Source organism: Cervus canadensis, chromosome 20 (genome assembly GCF_019320065.1).
Source record: "Cervus canadensis isolate Bull #8, Minnesota chromosome 20, ASM1932006v1, whole genome shotgun sequence".
NCBI classification, from domain to species: domain Eukaryota; kingdom Metazoa; phylum Chordata; class Mammalia; order Artiodactyla; family Cervidae; genus Cervus; species Cervus canadensis.
This window is the reverse complement of record NC_057405.1, coordinates 22,959,076-22,982,386: the sequence shown is the minus strand read 5'-3', so window position 1 is coordinate 22,982,386 and position 23,311 is coordinate 22,959,076. Positions and strand designations below refer to the sequence as shown.

Sequence of the window (23,311 nt, the reverse complement as noted above, 5' to 3'; positions counted from 1 at the left end):
AGTCTCTGCATGGCAATTGAGAATAGAGCGATTGAGAGAGAGCATTAAAAATCTTTTCTTTTTTTTTTTTTTTTAAATTTATTTATTTATTTTTTCAGTGGGTTTTGTCATACATTGACATGAATCAGCAATAGAGTTACACGTATTCCCCATCCCGATCCCCCCTCCCCCCTCCCTCTCCACCCGATTCCTCTGGGTCTTCCCAGTGCACCAGGCCGAGCACTTGTCTCATGCATCCCACCTGGGCTGGTGATCTGTTTCACCATAGATAATATACATGCTGTTCTTTCAAAACATCCCACCCTCACCTTCTCCCACAGAGTTCAAAAGTCTGTTCTGTATTTCTGTGTCTCTTTTTCTGTTTTGCATATAGGGTTGTCGTTACCATCTTTCTATTTAAAAATCTTTAAAACCGGTACATCTATACATTTGGTACTGCAGTTTAAAAGTATCCAGTGCCAGGACTTGCCTGAGTGATGTCCCCTTTCATGGAACCCATTTCTTTAATTTGCCTTTAGCTCACAGGTCCCAGAAATAGTTCTAAATATTAATCCAATTCTCTGTCTCAAGCTAATGTAATCCAGGATATCAAGCTAATAATTTGCAGGTTATTCCTCTTAAAATATCAAGGGATGTTCTCAGGGAACTAAAAGAAAGAATTCCAAATTGTGTATGGAAGCACGAAAGAGCCTAAATATTCAGTACAATCTGAGAAACGAAGCCCTGATATGGACACACCAGGCCTCGTGAAAGCTAATTAAAGAACCAGAAATTTGTATATAAGAGGGGGTGATGTCTGAGTCTTCCTTTTGGTCCTCCCACTGAGTGGTCTCGAAATAGGCAGGAAGGGGAGGCGAGTCCTTTTTCCTAGGTCCCAGAGCCTATCCAGGCCTGTTTCTGCCACATTCTGTGCTGTATCAGTCCTGCATTGAATCCTTCCTGTGTGACGTCTCAGTGCATGACCTCCATGTGATACCAGCCCATGGGCTTTATATAGCTAATTTTCAATGTTGTTCATCCTTGTGCCATTCTGACACTCAGGTACCTGTGGTTTAATAGACCTCCCGCTCCTGGGAGCTCTTTGGCTGGTGGAGCCAAGGAGAACTCAGGGAGCAACCCCACATCACACTGGAGCCTGGACCAGAGAGAAGGTCCTTGCTAGGAAGGCTCCATCCGTGCTATTGGGGGGGTTGGAGTTATCACCTCTGATTGTGCATCCCCTGGTCCCTTGGTGCAGGCCCCACTGTGAGATCTGGAAAGGACGTGGCTTCCCTTCATTACACAAAACTAGTATTTTTTTTTTTTTTTGTCCTGGTCCTCGTCCAGTCCCATTTCGCTCCCAGGTTCTACCCTGGACCCTCACCCACAGGATTAGGAGAGTCTGGTTCTAGAGGAGATCATACAAGAAGAGGCTCCTGGAGACACTCCAACCCCTTGGCCCAAGCATTTCCTTGGAGTTTCACAAGCCTGGGAGGAGATCCTGGGTCTGTGTCCATTTTACTTGACTACGTTGCGCCTCAGATCATTGTGTGATTTGCCCTGGGTCACTCTACAGGTCAGCGGGTGAGCTGGGATTTGAACCCAGACTCTCTGTCTTGGAGTCCATGATTGTACAGGTGTTTCTGCTTTTCGGTTAAATTTATTTCAGGTTATTTTTTTTTGATGCATTTGTATATGGGACTGTTCTTGTCTCTCTCTGATGCTTCATACCCTGCTATCTTGCTGATATTAGTTTTAATAGTTGTTACTTGGTGAAGTTTTAAGGCTTTCATATAAATCCTGTCATAGTCGAATAGTGACAGTGTTACTTCTTCTGTTCCAATGCTGATGCATTTTATTTCCTTTTCTTGCCTGGTTACTCTGGGTAGGACACTTCCAGTACTATGCTGAAGAAAGTTGGTGAGAGTTTGCATCCTTGTACTATTCCTGATCTTTTAGGAAAATCTTTCACCTTTTCACCACTGAGTCAGATGTTAGCTGTGGGCTTGTGGTATATACCCTTTAGAATGTTCCTTGTATAACCACTGTATTGAAAGATTGTATCAAAATTGATGTTACACTTTGTCAAAAGCTTTTTCTGCATTTATTGAGAAGATCACATGATTTTCTTCTTAATTTTGTTTATATTGTGTATCACATTGATTGATGTGCAGATAATAAATCATCCTTGCAGGTATAAGATAAATTCCATTTGATCACAGTGTATGATTCTTTTAATGTATTGTTCCATTTGGTTTGCTAATATTTTTCTGAGGATTTGTACATCCATGTACACCCCGGTCAGGGTTCTCTGGTGGTTCATGTGGTAAAGAATCTGCCTGCAATGTGGGAGACCTGGATTTGACCCCTGGGTCAGGAGGATCCCCTCGAGAATGGAATGGCTACCCAGTCCAGTATTCTTGCCTGGAAAATTCTATGGACAGAGGACCTGGTGGGCTGCAGTCCATGGGTCATAAATAACTGGACATGACTGAGTGACTCACAGTTAACTAGGGTTCTTCTTGCCATTCTTAATGTCTAAATTTAAGATTTTATCTCAGTGAAACAGTACAGTCAAAGGCAAAATTGTCAAAAGTCAAAGAGTCCATAGAAGTAAATGACAATAAGGCATAACAGATGAAATCAAGGAGTCCAAATAATTTACTTTTCATAATAATTTTAGATCTTCAGAGGAATTCTCATTAAACTGAAATGAAAATGGAAGCTTTAGTTTAAATGTAAACCTTTTTGTTATTATGATTCTATGATGAGACTGAAATTTTTATAATTTATGTATTAGATATTAGGGAATACTGTGTAGCTATTAAAATCATATTTTCAAAACCTTTAGCAACATTTATAAGCACTAATATATAGTGGAAAAGTAGCTAGGAATAGATGATCCTATATAGCTTTAGATAACAGTAGAGACATGTTGAATGATAGTTTTTGGATTGTACTTATTTATTTTTAATTAAAGAATAACTGCTTTACAATTTTGGTCATTTTCCCTCCTACATCAACATGAATCAGCCATAAGTATATTATCCACTCTTTGGTGAGCCTCCTTCCCACTTCTTGCCATCCCACCCTCTAGGTCATCACAGAGCACCATGCTGGGCTCCCTATGTTATATAGCAACTTCCCACTAGTTAGTTATTTTACATACGGTTGTGGCGGTGTTTCAATGGTACTCTCTCAATTCATCCCACCCTCTTCTTCTTCAGCTGAGATCTCAAGCCCTTCCTCTACATCTGTGTATCTATATCTGCCCTTCAAATGTTCACCAGTACCATTTTTCAGGATCCCATATGTTGCATTAATATACTATATTTGTTTTTCTCTTTCTGCCTTACTTCACTCTGTATCATAGGTTCTAGGTTCATCCACCTCAATTAAACTGACTCATGCTTTTTTCCTTTTCATGGCTGAGTAAAATTCCATTGTGTATATATTCTACAACTTCTTTGTCCACTATTCTACTGATGGACATTAGGTTGCTTCCATGCCCTGGCTATTTTAAATAGTGCTTCAGTGGACATTGGGGTACATCTGTCTTTTTAGAGTTATGGTTTTCTCAGGGTATATGCCCAGTAGGGGACTGTTGGGTCATATGTTAGCTTTATTCCTAGTGTTTTAAGAAACCTACATTCTCTTCTCCATAGTGGCTGTATCCATTTACATGTGCAAGAGGGTTCCCTTTCTTCCATGTCCTGTCCAGCATTTATTATTTGTAGAATTGTTGATGATGGCCATTCTGACTGGTGTGAGGTGATACCTCATAGAGTTTTGATTTGCATTTCCTTAATAATGAGCGATGTGGCGCATCTTCTCCTGTGTTCGGTGGCCTTCTTCATGTCTTCTTTGGAGAAATGTGTCCAAGTTTCTGCTCGTTTTTCAGTTGGTTGCCTTTTCCCTGATATCAGGCCCCGTGATCTACTTGTGTCCTTTGCAGATAATCCTTTGTCTGTTGCTTCATTTACAATCATTTTCTCCCATGCTGAGGGCTGTGTTTTCATCTTGTTTATAGTTTTCTTTGCTGTGTAAATATTTGAAGTTTCTCTGGATTCCATTTTTAATTTTTGCTCATATTTCAGTCACTCTAGGAGGTGGGTCAATGAAGATCTTGCTGTGATAAATGTCAAAGAGTGTTCTGCCTATGTTTTCCTCTAAGAATTTTATAGTTTCTGTCCTTATATTTGGTCTTTAATCCATTTTGAATTTATTTTTCTGTATAGTGTTAAGAAGTGTTCTAATTTCATTCTTTTACATGCATTTGCCCGTTTTCCAGCACCAGTTATTGAAGAGGCTCTCTTTTCTGTCCTTTCTCCATTGTACATGCTTGCTCCCCTGTCTAAGAAAAGGTGCCTATAGGAGTGTGGGTTTATCCCTCGCTTTGTATCTTGGTCCATTGCTCTATGATGCTGTTTTTGTGCCTGTACCTTAGTGTCTTGATGACTCTAGCTTGGTAGGTAGTATAGTCTGAAGTCAGAAAGGTTGATTCCTCCAGTTCCACATTTCTTTCCAAGATTGCTATGGCCATTCTGGGTCTTATTTTTTCCCCTATAAATTGTAAAGTTATTACTCCTAGTTCTTTAAAAAGATGTCATTGATTGTTTGATAGGGGTGAATTTTGCTTTGGGTAGTATAGTCATTTTCACAACATTGATTTCTTCCAATTCAAGAACATGGCATGTCTTTCTATCTGTGTGTTTCCTTGTTGACATCTTTCATCATACAGCCTATCTTTCTGCATACAGGTGTTTTGTTTGTTTAGGCAGGTTTATTTCTAGCTATGTTTTTCTTCTTGTTGCAGTGGGAAATGGCACTGTTTCTTTATTTTCTCTTTCTGATTTTCTCGGTGTGTTATAGGAATGCAAAGGATTTCTGTGTATTAATATTGTAGCTTGTGTTTACTAAAAAAAATTCACTGATTAGCTCTTACTTTTCTGGTTCTATCTTTAGGGTTTTCTGTGAATAAACAGCTCATCTGCAAGCAATGAGAGACGTACTTCTTCTTTTCAGGTAAGCATTCTTTTTCTTTTTCGTCTCTGATTGCTGTGTCTGTGACTTACAAAACTATATTGGATAATAGCAGTGAGGGTGGGCACCATGGTCTTGATCCTGATCTTAGAGGAAATGCTTAAATTTTGACACCATTGAGAGTAATGTTTGCTGAGAAATTTTCCTATATGACCTCTATTATGTTGAGGTAGGTATCTTCTATGCCCATTTACAGGGCGTTTTAAAATCATAAACTGGTGTTAAATTTTGTCAAAATCTTCTTCTGCATCTATCAAGATTATCATATAGTTTCTATCTTTCCATGTGTTGATATCACGTATCACACTGACTGACTTGCAGATGGTGAGGAATCTTTGCATCCTTGGGGTGAGCCCCACTTGAACTTGGTGCACCATCCTTTTAGTGTGTTTTTCTTTTTTCTTCTAGCATTTCCCTCAGGATTTTTGTGTTTCTGTTCATCAGTGATGTTAGCCTGTAATTTTCTTTTCTGTGTGGCATTTTGGTTTCATTTCGGTTCATGGTGATGGTTGCCTCACAGAATGAGCTGGGGATATCCCTCCCTCCACATTTCTGGTGGCTATCAAGATAGGGATTGTCACATCTCTGTCATTTGAGAGCTTTCACCTGTGAAGTCCTGGGCTTTTGTTTGTTGGAGACTTTTGATCACAGTTAGTAGTGCTTGTGATTGTTGTGTTCATAGTTAGAGTTTGTGATTGGTGATTGATTTATTCATATTTTCTATTTCTTCCTGGTTCAGTCTTAGAAGATTGTACTTTTCTAAGAATTTGTCCATTTGTTCCACGTTGCCATTTTATTGGCAGATAGTTGTTTCTAATTGTGTCTTACGATCGATCCTTTCTCTTTTTGTGTTGCCTGTAGTAATGTCTCCTTTTTTCTCTTGAATTGATTTGAGTCTTCCCCCTATTTGTCTTGATGAGTCTGGCTAATGATTTATCAATTTTGTTCATCTTCTCCAAGACTTATCTTACTGTTGATTGATCTTTGCTAGTGTTTCCTTCATTTCTTTTTCACTTGTTTCTGCTCTGTTCTTTATCATTTGTTTCCTTCTGCTGACTTTGGCGGTTTTATGACTCTTTTTCTTCCTTTTCTAGGTTATTTAGGTGTAAGATTAGGTTTTTTATTTGATGTTATTTTCATGTCTTGTGGTAGGCATCTTGTATTGCTAAAAAATTACTTCTTAGCATTGCTTTAATTGCATCACATAGGTTTGGGGTTGTCATTTTTTCATTGCCATTTGGTTTTAGGTATTTTTAAATTTCCTCTTTGATTTCTTCAGTGACCTGTTTGATTTCTGCATGTGTTTCTGTCTTATACAATTTTTTTCCCTTTAAGTGCTCCCTAATCACTTAGCATTGTGATCGGGAAAAGATGTTTGCTATGATTTCAGTTCTCTTAAATTTACGAGGTGTGATATGTGACCCAAAATATACTCCATTCCGGAGAGTATTTCATGTGCACTTGAGCGAAAAACTGTATTCTGCTGTTTTGGGATGGAATATGCTAAAGATATCAATAAGGTCCATCTAGTCTAATGTGTGATTTAAGGCCTGTTTCTATATTAATTCTCTGTATGGATGATCTGCCCATTGGTATAAGTGCGGTGTTAAAATCCCGTAGTATTATTTTTTTTTTTACTGTCCAGTTCCCCTTTAATGGTTAGCTGTATTTGTCTTATGTATTTGGGTGCTCCTATGTTGGATGCATGTTTATTTATAATTGTAATATGTTCTTCCTCGATTTATCTCTTTATCATTATCTAGTGTCCTTCCTTGGCTCTTGCAATAATCCTTATTTAAACGTCTGTTTTATTTGATGCGAGAATTGCTACTGCAGCTTTTTTTATTTCGATTTGCATGGAATATCTTGTTCCAGGACCTCACTTTTAGCCTGTGTGTGTCCCTACGTGTCGCATGGATGTATAAACGACAGCAGTTATATGGATCTTGTTTTTGCTTCAGTTCAACCACTCTGTGTTTCAGTTGGAGCATTCAATCAATTTATATTAAATTAAATTTTGATATGTATGAAACTATTACTATTTACTTTATGGTTCTGTTTTTTTTCCCCCAAGTCTATTCATTCCCTTCTATTTCCTGCCTAGAGAACATGCTTTAACATTTGTTGTAAAGCACCTTTGGTGGTGCTGAATTTCTGAACGTTTGCTTATTTGTAAAACTACTGAGTTCTTCTTTGAATCTGAGTGAGATCTTAGCTGGCCACAATAATCATGCTGGTAAGTTTTTCCCTTTCATAACTTTAAGTATATCATGCCACACCCTCCTGGCTTGCAGCATTTTTTCTGAAAGATCACCTGTTACCCTTATGGGGATTCCCTTGTTATTTGTTGCTTTTCCCTTTCTGCTTTGAATATTTTCTCTTTTGGTTTAATGTTTTTTAATATGTGTCTTGGCATGTCTCTCTTTTGGCTGACCCTGTATTGGACTGTCTGTGCTTCTTGGACTTGTGTGTGTTTCCTTCACCAAGATAGGGAAATTTCCAGCCATTGTTTCTTCGTGTGAGTTTTTATCTTTCTCTCTCTCTCGCCTCCTTGAATCCCTATAATGGGAATGTTAGTATGCTTGATATTATCCACCAAATGCATTAAACTCTCCTCAAATTTTTGTCTTAATTTTCCTTTTTGGTGCTGAAATTGGGTGATTTCCATTACTCTGTATTTCAGCTTACTGATGTGTCCTTCTGAATCATCTAATCTATTGATGCATCAGCTGTATTTTTCATGTCAGTTAATACCCATCCTGATCAAAGTCTTTCAAAAACTGCAGGCTGGGGGACACTCCCAAACTCACTCTGTGCGGCCACCATCACCATGATACCAAAGTCAACAGAATACCTCACAGAAAAGAAAATAACAAGATGGTAACCCTGATGAAATAGATGCAAAAATCTTGAACAAAAAAACAGAAGAAAAGAAAAACACAGAATGCTACATTGGAAGGATCATACACCAAGTTCAAGTGGAATTTATCCCACAGGTGTGAAGATTTTTCCCTATTTGCAAATCAGGAAATACGATACATTATATTAACCCATTGAAAGATAAAAATCATATGATAAACTCAAAAGATGCAGAAAAATCTTTTTGACAAAATTCAACACAAATTTATGATTGAAGAAAAAAAACAACTCTCTAGAAAATGGGCATAGAAAGAGCCTACCTCAACATAATAAAGGTCATGTATGACAATCTCACAGAAAACATTATTCTTGATGGTAAAAACCTGGCAGTATTTCCTCTAAGATCAGGAACCAGACAAGGGTGCCCACACTCACCGTTATTATATAATATAGTTTTCTAAGTCATAGCCAGGGCAACCAGACAAGAAAAAGAAATAAAAACAATCCAGATAAAACAAGAAGTAAACCTATCATTGTTTGCAGATGACCTGTTTCTAAACATGAAAAACCCTAAAGATAGAACCACAGAATTACAAGAGCTAATCAATGAATCTAGTGAAGCACAGGACACATAATTCATACACAGAATTCCCTTGCATTCCTATACAACACCAATGAAAAATCAGAAAGAGAAGTTAAGAAAACAATACCATTCACAACTAAAAGAAGAATAAAATATCTAGGAATAAACCTAACTTAAGACCCAAAACATGTGTATGCAGACAGAAATGCTGTATGAAGAAAGCTATCAAAGATGACACAAACAGAAAGGTATATGATCTTCCTGAACTGGAAGAAACAATATTGTGAAAATGACTGTCATACCCAAAGCAATCTGCAGATTCCATTCATCCCTGTCAAATTACCAATGACATTTTTCAAAGAACTAGAACATATAATTTTACAATTTGCATGGGAAAAATCAAGACCCCTAATGGCCAAAGCAACCTTGAGAAAGAAAAGTAGAACTAGAGGTTTCAACTTTTCTGACCTCAGACTATACTACAGAGCTAGAGTCATCAAGACAGTATGTTACTGGCACAGAAAAGAAAGATAAGCCAATGGAACAAGATACAAAGCTGAGAGAAAAACTCATGCATCTATAGGCACCTTTTCTTTCACAAAGGAGGCAAGAATATACAATGGATAAAAGACAAAAAAGAGAGCCTCTTCAATAAGTGGTGCTGGGGAAACTGGACAGCTACATGCAGAAGAATGAAATTAGAACACTTCTTAGCCCTATACACAAAAATAGATGCAAAATTGATTAAAGACCTGAATGTAAGTTCAGAAACGTTAAAACATTAGAGGAAAACATAGGCAGAACACTCTTTGACATATAGCAAAGCAAGATCCTCTTTGACCCACCTCCTAGAGTAATAGAAATACAAACAAACAAACAAAAAAATAATGGCATTTAGCTAAACTTCAAAGTATTTAAGCAGCAAGAAAAACTATAAACAAGATGAAAAAACAACCCACAGTATGGGGGAAAATAATCGCAAACGAAGCAACTGAAAAATGATTAATCAACAAAGTTTCTAGGGAGGGCATACAGTTCAATATCCGAAAAACAAACAACCAAATAAGAAATAAGCAGAAGACTTAAACATACATTTCTTCAAAGAAGACATCAAGAGGGCCCACAAGCATATGAGAAGATGATCAACACTGCTGCTGCTGCTAAGTCATTGCACTCATGTCCGACTCTGTGCGACCCCATAGATAGCAGGCCACCAAGCTCCTGTGTCCCTGGGATTCCCCAGGCAAGAATGCTGGAGTGGGTTGCCATTTCCTTCTCCTGATCCACACTGTTCATTATTAAAGAAATGCAAATCAAAACGACATGAGCTATCATGTCACACCAGGCAGAATGGCCATCATCAAAACTTCTACAAACAACAAATGCTGGACAGGAAATGGGAGAAAGAGAAGCCTCTTGCATTGTTGGAGGGAATACAAATGGATACAGCCACTATGGAGAACACTATGGAGGTTTCTTTCAAAACCAGGACTAAAACTATCTTAGGACCAAACAATCCCCTGCTGAATATATACCCTGAGATAAACATAATTGAAAAAAAGACATATGTACTCCAGTGCTCACTGCAGCACTGTTTACAAAGCCAGGACATGGAGGCAACCAAGATGTCCATTGACAGATGCATGGATGAAGAAGTTGTGGAACATATACACAATGGAATTTGACTGAGCCCTAAAAAAGAGCAAATACAATTTAACTGAAGTGGATGAATCTAGAGCCTTTGATACAGACTGAAATAAGTCTGAAAGAGATAAACAAATATCATATCTTAATGCATACAAATGGAATCCTGAAAAATGGTACTGGTAAACTTTTTTGGAAGGCAGAAATAGATACACAGATGCAGAGGAAAGACTTGTCTGCCCATCTAGGGTAGGAGAGGGTGGGACAAACTGAGAGAATAGCATGGGATAATAGCCACTATCTATGTAAAATAACTAGGTAGTGGGAAGTTGCTATGGATATAGGGAGCCCAACACAGTGCTCTGTGATGACCTAGAAGGGTGGGATGGTGGGAGGTGGGAGGGAGGCTCACCAAAGAGGGAATATATACTTGCAACTGATTCATGTTGTTGTATGAGGGAAAGCAACTAAACACTGGAAAGCAGTGATTCCTCAACTAAAAATACATAAATTTGAAAACTCTTACTCAGTTGGTCTGTACTATCATCTAAACTCTATGGGATCATCCTCTATTCCTAACTACCTTTCCACTATATATTAGTGCTTATTCATTCCTTAAAGGTTTTGAAAATATGATTTTAATAGCTATACACTATTCCTTAATATCTTATGTAAATTGGAAAATTTTAAATCTCATCATAGGAATATAATACCAAAATAGGCTTATATTTAAACATAGAGTTTTCACTTTAAATTCAGTTTAAAAAGAATTCCTCTGAGGATCTGAAGTCTTCTGAAAAGTCATTACTTGGAATATTTTTTTCATTTGTTATGCCTTATGGTCATTTGCTTCTAAGGACTTGTTTCCTTTTGACATTTTTCCTTTGACTATACTTGTTCACTGAAATACTGAAATAACATTTTCAATGTAAAAATGTCAAGAGGGACCCGTGTGTGTTAGTCTTAGTCGTGTCCGATTCTTTGTGACCCACGGACTGTATCCTGCCAGGCTCCTCTGTCCAAAGAATTCTTTGGGCAAGAATACTGGAGAGGGTGGCTGTTCTCTCCTCCAGGGAACCTTCTTGACCCAGGGATCAAACCTGGGTCTCCCAAAAGGAGGCAGATTCTCTAACATCTGAACCATCGGAGAAGCCCAACTATGGTGTAAATGGATGCAAAAAATCCTCAAAAGAATATTAGCAAGCCAAATTCAAGAATACGTTAAAAGAATCATACACTATAATCAAATGGAATCATTTCTAGGGAAGCAAGGATGACATGATCTGCAAATCAATCAATGTCATACAGCATATGAGCAAAATAAAGAATAAAAGTCATATGATCACCTCAACTGTTGCAGAAAAAGCTCTTGATCAAGTGTAATATCTATATATCAATCCAACTTTCAATAAAGTGTTTATACATGGAACATCCTAAAGGCTATATAAGACCACTGCTTACATCAGACTCAGTGATAAAAAGCTGAAAGTTTTCCCTAAAAGATCAGGAATAGTTCAAGGATGTTTGCTCTTGCCAATTTTATTCACCGTAGTATTGTAAGTGCTACCCAGAGCAATTAGGGAACAAAAAGGAAATAAAAGGCATCCCCATTAGAACAGAAGGAGGAAAACTGTCACTATTACATTATGACATGATATGTCAAGCTGGTTTTAGAAAAGGCAGAGGAACCAGAGATCAAACTGCCAACATCCGATGGATCATCGAAAGAGCAAGAGAGCTCCAGAAAAACATTTATTTCTGCTTTGTTGACTGTGCCAGGGCCTTTGACTGTGTGCATCACAATAAACTGTGGACAATTCTGAAAATGATGGGAATACCAAATCACCTGAACTGCCTCTTGAGAAACCTGTATGCAGGTCAGAAGGCAAGAGTTAGAAATGGCCATGGAACAACAGACCGGTTCCAAATAGGAAAAGGAGTATGTCAAGGCTGTATCTGGTCACCCTGCTTCTTTAACTTATATGCAGAGGACATCATGAGAAACGCTGGGCTGGAGGAAGCACAAGCTGGAATCCAGATTGCTGGGAGAAATATCAATAACCTCAGGTATGCAGATGACACCACCCTTATGGCAGAAAGTGAAGAAGAACTAAAGAGCCTCTTGATGAAAGTGAAAGAGGAGAGTGGAAAAGCTGGCTCAATGCTCAACATCCAGAACACTCAGATTTTGGCATCTGGTCCCATGACTTCCTGGCAGATAATGGGGAAGGAAACAGGGGAAACAGTGGCTGACTTTATATTTCTGGGCTCCAAAATCACCGCAGATGGTGATTGGAGCCATGAAATTAGAAGACGCTTACTCCTTGGAAGGAAAGTTATGACCCACCTAGAGAGCATATTAAAAAGCAGAGACATGGCTTTGTCAACAAAGTTCCATCTAGTCAAGGCGATGGTTTTTCCAGTGGTCATGTATGGATGTAAAAGTTGGACTATAAAGAAAGTTGAGCGCCAAAGTATTGATGCTTATGAACTGTGGATTTGAAGAAGGCTCTCGAGGGTCCCTTGGACTGTACCGAGATCCAACCAATCCATCCTGAAGGAAAACAGTTCTGGGTGTTCATTGGAAGGACTGATGTTGAAGCTGAAACTCCAATATTTTGTCTACCTGATGTGAAGAGCTGACTCATTGGAAAAGACCCTGATGCTGGGACAGATTGAGGGCAGGAGGAGAGGGGGACGACAGAGCATGAGATGTTTGGATGACATCATTGACTTGATGGACATGAGTTTGGGTGGACTCCCGGTGTTGGTGATGGACAGGGAGGCCTGGCATGCTGCAATTCATGGGGTCGCAAACAGTCAGACACAACTGAGAGACTGAACTAAACTGATGATATGAAACCCTAACAACTCCACAGGAAAACAACTGTCAGAACTAATAAATCATCCAGATAACAGGATATGAACCATCCGAGAGAGAGATGAAGAAGCAGTCCCATTTATAAATGCATCAAAAAGAATAAAATACCTTGAAATAATTGTAAGCCAGGAGCTGAAAGACCTGGAGAGTAATGGACTCTGAGGTAGGAATTTTGGGTTGATATCCCCGCTCACTTGCTAACCTGCTGAGTGACCCTGGGCAAATGACACAATGATCTGAGGCTCAACCATTTCAACTGCAAAATGGACACAAAATCAACCTTGTCGCAAGGTTGTGAAATTAAAAGGAAATGGTTATTGAGACCAGGGGTTTGGAGGGTCGCCAGCAGCCTCTCCTTGTGTAAAATTCTCTGGAACTAGGCTCTCCTCATCTTGTGGGCAAGGGTCAAGTGTGGAGCTGGGGAGCCAGATGGGGCTGGTTGAGGACCAGGACGAAAATGATAGTCGTCGTGGGTCAGGGAGGGAGGCCACCTCCTTTCCAGATCTCAGATGGGGCCTGAACCAAGAACCATGGGATAAAGATCAGAAGTGATAACTCGGAACCCCCACCGCAGGGCCGGCCTCTTCCTGGCAAGGACCTTCTCTCTGGTCCAGGCTCCAGTGTGATGTGGTGCTGCTCCCTGAGTTCTCCATGTATCCACCAGGCCAAGAGCTCTCGGGAGCTTTAGGTCTATTAAGGCTCAGGTGCCTGACTGTCAGAATGACACAAGGACTAGCAACATTGATGATGAACTCTATTTTTAGAAAATGACAGAAGTACAGACAAGGCAGGGGGTGGGAAGCAGAAGGATTGACTGCTTTTCAGGCCTTTAGCAGAAATGTATCAGAAATATCTCCACTCCAGCTCAGGAGAGCCCACATGGTGGAAACAGAATGGACAATCAGGCTGTGAGTCTAATCTGCTGGTTAGATTCAACTCCACTGCTGATCCCAGAGACCAAAGTCCCAATCCACCAACCTTCCTGTGTGCAGCCAGACACCAAAGGAAGAAACACAGAACTTGCCTTTGGAAGTCTCAGCCAGACTTGATGGTGGAGTTGCTCAGCATGGTCAGTGGTCGCTATGGACTCAGCCCCTCCTCCGTGCTCACATCCTCTGTCCTCACAGAAACATGCACGGTTCACTACACAGAACTTTCTGGGGCACTTGTGTATACCAGAAACTGGCAGTGGCCAAATGCGAGGAGAAGACTCGGAAAAGGACACCTGCCTCTTGGGTGCTTCCCAAATGACCAAAAAGACCTGAAGCCTTTGATACTTTGGATTTGGAGAAGTCTTTCTAAACATGTAAAGGGAGAAAGGAGGCCCACTGGGACTAGTTGATATCCATTGGGAAAGGACGTCAGGTCCCTACCTCACAGAAACCACCAAAGATTAGACACATACCAAGAACCAACACTTCAAAGAAAAACTTGACACATTTTAGAACAATTTTTGATGAGTGAATCCTTTTTTTTTAAATTTAAACATTGTTGATTTGTAATGAATTTTAGATTCAGGCATACAGCAAAGTGATTCTGTGATTCAGTGTCTCAGGTGCTTCCTTGCAGAAAATTCACTCGCCCTGGGCCACGCCCTCGACTCAAAACAACAACGAATAGACCTCCAAGGTCAGAGCAGCATGTGATGGTGCTTGCGGGTGGTTTTTGACTGAATAATTTATTCTAATAGGCTAGCAGAGGATCTCCAAACCCATCCTGAAACAGGAGTCCTTGCTCCCTTGAATGTGAAACAGGGCTTGGGAAGGGCAGAGGTGTGTCATGACCATTTTGTCTGCAGAGGACAAAGTGGTGCGTCGAGAGGATGCGTGGAAGCACGTCCCAGGACTCTGAGCACACGGACACAGTGACTGGACTCCTAGTCCTGCTCTTGGGGCATCGCACTGTGTCCAGCCCTGACACACGGCGAGCAGCTCCCACGTGCCCTAGGGAAGGTGACATGACCCGGACCTGGCCAGTGGGTGTGTTCCGTCCTCCCTGGCCACCGTGATTGGCTCAGGACTAGGGCAGTGAGCAATCAGGACCCAGGGCCAGGCTTGACCCTGGAATCAAGGGGCAGAGGGGCTCTGGTTCTGCCGGAAGGGGTGCGGCTGGCTGTCGTCAGGCTCCAGCAGTGGAAGGGGAGTGAGGTCGGCCTGGGGCGGTTGGTGGCCTTCCAGCTCCCGTCAGGGCAGAGCCGCCAGCCTGAGGATGAGGGCGCTGCTGAGCCCAGGGGTTGAGAGCGCCCGTTCCCGGTGTGGACCCGCAGCTCCTCCTGAGACCTGAGGGGAAACCGTCTGCTCGTGAGTCCTCTTCTGCTTGTCTGTCAGCTTGTTTGAACCTCGCTGGGTTTTCTATTCAGCTGGCTAAGTGGAGACATGGAAATGCAACTGTGTGGGTTTTGGCTGGCTTCAGGAAGAAATGCCAGATGCCGCTGGGAGACTCCAGTTGAATCTGGATGAGGTGATATCTCTTCGGGTCAGATATTAATTCTAGGATAACCCGAAGTAGTCTTCACAGGATTGAGATAGAAACCTGCTAAGGGAGCAGTCCATGTCCTCATTCTAGAGCATGAGACTGCTGCTCAGAGAAGGGGGTGACGTGGCTCCAGCAAGGAGGTGTGCACCCAGACAGAAGCCCCGGATCCTGCCGTTTGAACGCAGGGAAGCCACTGGTGTGGGTTGTCCGTGTGTCAGGGGCTAAGGCATCAGCCCATACTGGACACTGTTGGGGCCTGACTTGGTAACTGCCATGTGGTAGCTTTGAGATTTCCAAAAGCAGTTTGCGCTGAAGGGAGGAAGGGCACCTGGCTTCATCCACCCCACCACACCCTCCAGATTCCCACTGACACTGACACCTTTCTCTCGATTTCTGAGGAAGTGACAGAGTCACTCTCTCGTGACCACCTTTGCTGACTCCTGTTCACGGGCTGCCATGTGGAGCTGCTAGAGGAGAAGCCAACGGCCTTTGCTCCCGAGTGCCTCTCTTTCTGTGGACCTTGGGGGCCCTAGTCCCCACTTGCACACCACAGGCCTTTTCCACATGTTGTGGGGCCCCTCACTCAGTTTGTATCCCTCACTGTCCTTGCCATAGCTCCCTTGAAACTCAGCTTGTGAGCTCCTTTGTCTGCAGCATGGCCCGCCTGGCTGCCACCGGACGGACAGAGCTGACAATGAAACAACAGCTCAGATCTGACAACTCAGAAGCTCTGTACAAAGGGGCCTGACTCTTCACAGTGGAGAGGGTTTCGTAGCCTCCAGGGTTCTGGAACCTGTGCTTGCGCCAAAGTGACTCCACAGGCGTTTGAATGCCTGGGGAGAGTCCTGGCTATAGTGGGAATGGCTCGAGTCTCCTGAGGTTCTGAAGGCCCACTGTGTGCAGGTTCACGGTGCAGAGAGAGGAGAAAGTGGAGGCCTGCCCTGGAGGTGGTGAGAGCCCATGGATGAGTCAGACAGGCAGGCGGGGCAGGATGGCACCTGAGCCGCCTTCACGAGGGGGTGGTGTGGGGCCAGAGGACGAGAAGCAGGTCTGCTCCCTCGGCTGGTGCCCAGGGCAGGTTGTCACCAGACAGAACAGTTACCATGGTGATGACCATCACTGCTGTCTGCAAAGGGTTTCCAGTGGTGCGTCTCCATTGGAGCGGTCAGGCCATCTCTAAGCTAGACTGGCCATGTGCATTGCCTCTCCTTCGTTCTTCCCATGTGTTCTCTTCTTTCCAGAACATGAATTTTCTAGAGGGTTTTTGGGTCACCAGGATGTTAGGTCATTCTCTAGCCTTGTCTCCTGAGGAATGGCTTCCTAGTTGTTGGGGTTGTTTGTTTATCCAGCTCTCTTTCTTGGCTGATTATGTGACTTTGTTTGTGCCACAGGAAAAGTTCAGCATTCGCGTTCTGGCTGAGATGTCATTCTTAACAACAGCAATGACTGCCTGGGGAATATGACGGCATTTGCCTAAAGGACTTCATCTGGCCCATGATATCTTGAAAGTACCTACACCATCCTTTCAGATACTCAAAGGTACTTCAAATAAAATCAAAACAAGAATTCTCAAACGTAGCCTTGAAAATGTGGGGAGTCAGAACAAAAGGACCTCATTGTTTCACTGATAGTCATTGATGGGGACACCCAGAATATACGGAGAAATGAAGAGAAAAGGTTTCAAGTTTGTTCGTGGTCAGGGAGACGGAAGAACAGGGAGTGCTTGCCGTGAATACAGGGTTTGCTGGGAGGTGAGGCGGAAATCTTCAAAGGGTCTGAAACTACAAGGTGGCCATGGTTACACAGCGCTTTGTCGGTCCTCAGTGTCCCCAGATTGCAGCCGTTTTCAATAATTGTTATTATTAGACAACAATAATTGTTAACAACAATAACAATTATTAAACAACAATAATTGTTACTATGACATTGTTATTATTAAATAAATGAATAATTTTATTCTTTCAAACTGAACCAAGAAAAGTACAGAACACCATAGAACAAGTAAAAGAGCACAAAATAGGTAGAGAAAAACCAAATAAACAGACCCTCAAGGGAAGGGAAGTCAGTCTCCCCTGGGTGGGGAGCGAGTTGATGGCATCCATGGGGGGCAGACAGGGATAGCGGCTGCAGAGCCCACGGCTCCCCTGGACCTGGTGTTTCCAGAACGGGCTCTGGGTCTCTGTCCAAAAGAGGGGCCCGTTGTCCCTGCAGCGGTTGGTCAGTCATCGTGGGCGTCTGGGTGTTGAGCAGGAGCCAGGGCAGGCTCTGCCTGCAGAGGTGGTAACTCATGCCCTGACTCGGGTTCTCCTGCCAAAGCCCGAGCGGGTGCAGGTGCAGGTGGAGGTGGACGTTTGGGCCGAGGGGGAGGGACATCGGTGCCTGGGGCTGGGCGTCCTGCCGGCACAGAGGTCCGATCTGCCCAGTGTGGTGGCCAGGAACCAGCTGGTCCAGTGTCTTTGAGGCAGGATGGATCAGGTCTCGATGTCCCCTCAGTGGATCCCTGGGTCCTGCACGTGCAGCAAGCACCTCTGTAGGGACAGGTGTTGGAAATGGAGCCTGGTTGAGTTGGAAGGTCAGAGCTAGAGCTGGGAGAGAAGAAGAGATTACCCAGAGGTCTCCCTTGTCACGGGCCTAACTGGGCTCTAAAGCTTCCCAGGACTTCCAGTAGAATACCCAGCATAGGATGCCTTCTCTGACTGCAGTCTGCAAGATGGTGGGAGGCCAGCCGTTGCTCCAGGCCCAGCCCCAGCTCTGGAGGACTCCTCCCTGTGAAGCTCAGCGCCCCTCCCCACACACTCAGATTCCCAGCCCCGGGCTCCTCACCTCTGTGCTCTGCCGCGCTGGGCTCCAGGTCCTCGTGCTGCCTCAGAGGGAGGGGTGCTCGGGGCTCTGGGTCGGAGCCAGGTGTGCTGAGCCGCAAAGCAGCCCGAGACTGGGCCCCGCGGTGTGTCCTGGGTGGTTTCTGGGGAGGCCTTCCCCTCTTGCTCTTCACTCCCCCTTGGGCTGACCCCTCCATGGGCACGCTCACCTGGACCCTGCACTGGGCCTCACGGGCAGGGGGGTGGGGCTCCGACCCCTCCCTCGAGGAGGTGGACGGCGTGTCCCCCTCGTCGGCCACATCCGGTGGGAAGCTCTGCAATGACAGTAAGCGTCAGCCAGGCCTGCTTGGTGTTTTCCGAGCTGGGCCTGGCCAGTATGGCTGCTGCTTCTGCCCACTTGAATTTCTGGTCCCAGCGGAGATGTGTGTCTGCTCAGATACCCACCCGGGAGGAAGGAGACACCTCTTAGGGCGTCAGGTCAACCTGGGCAGTCAGCGCTGCCTGGGCTCTCCCCCTCCCGCCCAGCCTGCTCTCCCCTGGGGTGGGGACGCCACCGGTGCACAGGCTTCTGACCGCACATCCTTCTGGGCTTGCTTGAGGCAGACACACCCCGAGAACCCCCCGTCCCCATTCCCAGGGAAAGGACTCGGGGTTGCCCGGGTGGGATGGGAGAGGTGGCCGGGCCCGGCCTGGGGCTCCCGGGTTACCTTCCTGTTCCTTCGGGCAAAGGGCCAGAGGCCTCCTCGGGGGGCCCTGAGCCAGCGTCGCCAGCGATCCCACACACTCTGCCTGTGAGCCCTCCCGAGGCCCCGGCCTCTGGGCAGGGGCAAACAGCAGAACATCTTGGCAGCAAGTGATCTGGCTGGGGTCTCCTCTCGCAGTGGTGCCTGGGTCCCTGGGTTCTGGGTTCTGTTGAGTTCTGTTGCCAGGAAGTGACATCATTTCTTGGGTTCGTTGCTGAGGTCCCTCACACAGAGCTCCCCAAGGGAACCTGGGTGTTTCTGAGTGTGCAACCACACCCTTAGGCCCCGTGCGGGCACAGTGACACGCACACTGCCCAGCCCTCAGCCTTGGGGGAGGCCTGGGTTCCGCCAGGGCCTGAGCTCTGAGGACACAGCTGCTTTCAGACCAGGCTCCTCCTTCTCCTAGGTCACGTGGCCCTAGACAAGCATGTGCCCCTCAGGGTTTCCCCAGTCTTTCCATCTGCTGAGCGGGGGTCATTCTCCCATCTCCTGCCCAGATCTGTTGGCCTCCGAGACCCCCATGCCTTTCCACCTGGGGCTGGTATCACATGGAGTTTGTGCACTGAGACTTCCCAAAGGAAGGATTCAATACAGGGCTGACCTAGCATGGAATGGGGCAGAAACAGGCTCTGGGACCTAGGAAAAGACACTCCCCTTGCTGCCTTTTCAAGACCCCACCCCCCAATTGCGGGGCTGAAAGGAAGACTGGAAGGTCGCCTTCTCTTATATGAAAGAGGAGCCAACTTTCTGGTCCTCTTTTTCCATCGAGATTCTGGTTCAAGTCTCCCAGCTTGGCTTCTGTGGGTGGCTGAGCATAGAATGGCTCCCTGCATTCAGGCAACTGCTCTGAAAATGCAACCATGGATGCAATTATGTACAGCAGTTCTGTTCAAAATGGCTATACATGTTAAGAAGTCGTGATATCCTTCAGTAGATGAATGTGTAGGTCAATTGGATTACATCCAAGTCACTTGGGGCAGAACATGTCACCCTAAGATGTGTCTGCGACATCGGGTGAGTTTGCTGTGTTTAATTCAATAAAATAAAAAAAGAGAAAACCTGAGTAGAAGTTGCCCTTCTTGATTTTAAGATTTACTAATTGATTGTTGGCCGTGCTAGGGCTTCATTGCTTTGAGAGGGCTTCCTCTAGTTCTGGTGAGTGGGGCTCCTCTTGTTGCAGAGCACGGGTCCAGGTGTCCAGGCTTCAGTCGTTGTGCTGCATGTGTTTAGGAGTTGTGACTCCCAGGCTGTAGAGCGCTGGCTCAGTGCGTGTGGTGGATGAGTTTAGCTCCTCTGAGGCATGTGAGATACGCCTGGACAAAGAACCAAACCCATATCCCATGCATTAGCAGGCAGCTCCTTAACCGGTAGAAGACCAGGGGAGCACGAGGTTGCCCTTTTGTGAGTTCCGTTTCTGTTTAGTAGGGAAGTCTCTGTTTGTAAGGGTATGTCCCTCTTTGCACCTGAAATAGGATAGTTCCATCTGAAGGAACTCTTCTCAGTGAAGAGGTCCCGGCATAAGTCTGCAGAGAATCATATGCTTGTTTACTGTGCTTTCCATGATAACCTGAAGACTAACAACATTGAAAATTAGCTATATTTTTTTAAATGACAGAAGTACAGAAAAGGCAGGAGATGGGAAGCAGAAGGATTGAGTACCTCTCAAGCTTTTAGCAGAAATATTTCCACACCAGCTCAGCAGAGCCCAGAGGAGGAAAATATAATGGAAAAGCAGGCTATGGGTCTGTCTCTACTCCTCTGAACCCAAACACCCAAGTCCCAATCTACCAACTAATTATTCTGCACAGCCAGACACCAAAAGGAAGAAACACAGAGCTTGTTTTAAGCAGTTTCAGTCAGGCTTAATGTTCGGGTTGCTGAGCATGGTCAGAGGTACTATGGACTCACCCCACCTCTGTGCTCACATTCCTGGGTCATGGAAACATTCATGGTTCACTACAGAGAACCCTCTGAGGGCACTTGTCTATACTAGAAACTGGCAATGGCTAAATGCAGGGAGAAGACACAGGAATGGAAACATGTCTCTGGGGTGCTCCACAAATTACCAGAGACCTGAAGTTCTTGATACCTGGGATTTTTAAAAAGAGCTTCTTAATATGCAAATGGAGAAAGGGTATTTACAGGAGAAAGGAGAAAGGAATCGTCCCATTGGGACAATTTGGTGCTCATACAGGAAAGTAAGTTGGATCCCTACCTCACAAAACACAACCAAACCAATTAGACACATACTAAGAACCAACAATTGAACGAAAAACTTTACAAACGTTAGAGCAATGTTTGATGAGGGAATATCATTTTTTTTTAATTGAGGTATTGCTGATTTACACTAAGTTGTTAGCTTAAGGTGGACAGCAAAGTGATTCAGTGATTCAAGGCCTCAGGTGCTTCCTTGGACAAAATTCACTCCCATTAGGAGGCCCCTGGGCCATGTCCTCAACTGAGAACAGCTAAGACTCCTGAAAGCGCAAAGCAGGATGTGGTGTGCTCGTGGGTGTTTTTGACTAAATAAATTATTCTAATACGACACAAAAAACAAGCCTAGATGCTAGGAGGGGATCTCCAAACCTACCTTCAAACAGAAGCTCTTGCTACCTTCAATGGGAAGGGCAGAGGTCTGCCATGAATATTTTGTCTGCAGAGGACAAGCCGGTGTGTAGCGAGGGTGTGCAGGCTCGTCCCAGGATACAGAGCGCACGGACTCAGGGTCTGGACTCTCAGCCTCACTCCAGCTGCATCACACTCTCTCCACCCCTGACACACGGTGAGCTGCTCACAGGCATCCGAAGACTATGGTCACATGACCTGGACCTGGCCAATCGGTGTGCTCCATCCTCCCTGGCCACTGTGATTGGCTAGGGACTGGGGAAGTGACCAATCAGGGCCCAGGGCCAGGCCTCATGCAGGAATCAAGAGGAAGAGGATTTCTCGTTCTGCCGGAAGGGGTGGGGCCAGGTGACGTCAGGCTCCAGCAGTGGGAGGTGCGTGAGGTCGGCCTGGGGCGGTTTGGTGGCCTTCCTGCTCCAGTCAGGGCCGAGCCGCCGCCTGTGGACGAGGGCGCTGCTGAGCGCCAGTTCTTGCTGTGGTCCCGGAGCTCGACGTGAGACCTGAGAGAAGTCGTCTGCCTGTGAGTCCTCTTTTGCTTGTCTTTCAGCTTGTTTGAACCACGCTGGGTTTTCTGTCCAGCGGGCTAAGTGGAGACCCTGGAAATGCAACTGTGTGGGTTTTGGCTAGCTACAGGGAAGAAATGTCAGATGACACTGGAGACTCCAGTCTAATCTGGATTCAGGTGATATCTCTCGAAAGTGAAGTGAAAGTCCCTCAGTCGTGTCCGACTCTTTGCAACCCATTAGACTATATGGTCCATGGAATTCTCTAGGCCAGAACACTGGAGTGGGCAGCCTTTCCCTTCTCGATGGGATCTTCCAAACCCAGGGATCGACCCAGGTCTCACTCATTGCAGGCAGATTCTTTACCAGCTGAGCAACAAGGGAAGCCCAAGAATCCTGAACTGGGTAGCCTGTCCCTTCGGCAGCGGACAGGATTCCTGACCCCGGAATCAAACCAGGGTCTCCTGCATTGCAGGAGGATCCTTCACCAGCTGAGGTATCAGGGAAGTCAAATATCTCCTAAGGCCAGCTATTTATTGTACGATTACCCTAAAGAGTCTTCACAGGATTAAGGTAGCAACATGCTAAGGTAGCAATCAATGTCCTTATTCTAGAGAAGAAAACTGAGGCTCCAAGAAGGGGGTAACTCAGGTACTGCAAGGAAGTGTGTACCCAGACAGAGCCACACTTCCTGCTGTTAGAACTCGGGGAGGCCACATGGTGGGGCTTGTCCGTGTGACAGGGGCTAAGGCACCCATACTGAGCACTGTGGGGACCTGACTTGGTAACTGCTGTCTGGCAGCTCTGAGACTCAGGAAAGCAGTTTGCATTGAAGAGAGGAAGGGCACCTCCCTTCATGCACCCACCGCACCCTCTGGGTATTCCCTCACCTGCCCCCTTTCTCTTGCTTTGTGAGCAAATTAGAGTCATGGTCATGTGACCACATTGGCTGTCCACTGCTCATGGGCTACCAACTGGAGCTGCCACAGGAGGAGCCACGAGCCTTGGCCAGGGGGTTCCTCTCTTTCCTTTGCACCCATGGGGGCCCTCCTCCACACTTGCACACCAGAGGCCGCTTCTGAGTCGTGCAGGGACCCTCCCTCAGTTTGCAACAGGTTGTGTCCACTGCTGTCCTTTCAATGACTCCCTTGAAACTC

General features: G+C 44.8%; 1 protein-coding gene and 2 long non-coding RNA genes across 5 annotated transcripts in view; 2 read left to right on the top strand and 1 right to left on the bottom strand.

Annotated features, from left to right (window-relative positions):
- Nucleotides 1-23,311, top strand: part of LOC122422610 — a 129,287-nt gene that overhangs the window by 12,384 nt on the left and 93,592 nt on the right. Inside the window, exon 2 of the long non-coding RNA XR_006263915.1 lies at nt 16,856-17,003. This is a non-coding gene — a long non-coding RNA (uncharacterized LOC122422610). The remainder of the gene's footprint in view (nt 1-16,855; nt 17,004-23,311) is intronic.
- Nucleotides 17,041-19,453, bottom strand: LOC122422604. 3 transcript variants are annotated; one of them, XM_043439048.1, is made up of 3 exons: nt 18,991-19,453; nt 18,493-18,597; nt 17,041-17,992 (listed from the first exon to the last, which is right to left on the bottom strand). In XM_043439048.1, exons 1-3 carry the CDS (start codon nt 19,123-19,125, stop codon nt 17,954-17,956), a joined length of 279 nt encoding a protein of 92 aa, XP_043294983.1. In that variant the 5' UTR covers nt 19,126-19,453; the 3' UTR covers nt 17,041-17,953. The 3 variants fall into 3 exon arrangements, with proteins under 3 accessions (XP_043294983.1, XP_043294981.1, XP_043294982.1); XM_043439046.1 differs by having other exon boundaries at nt 17,041-18,049; nt 18,288-18,597; nt 18,991-19,450; XM_043439047.1 differs by having other exon boundaries at nt 18,288-18,597; nt 18,991-19,449.
- The window catches only part of LOC122422613, a 39,957-nt gene continuing 38,709 nt past the window's right edge, over nt 22,064-23,311 (top strand). The window contains exon 1 of the long non-coding RNA XR_006263918.1: nt 22,064-22,171. This is a non-coding gene — a long non-coding RNA (uncharacterized LOC122422613). The remainder of the gene's footprint in view (nt 22,172-23,311) is intronic.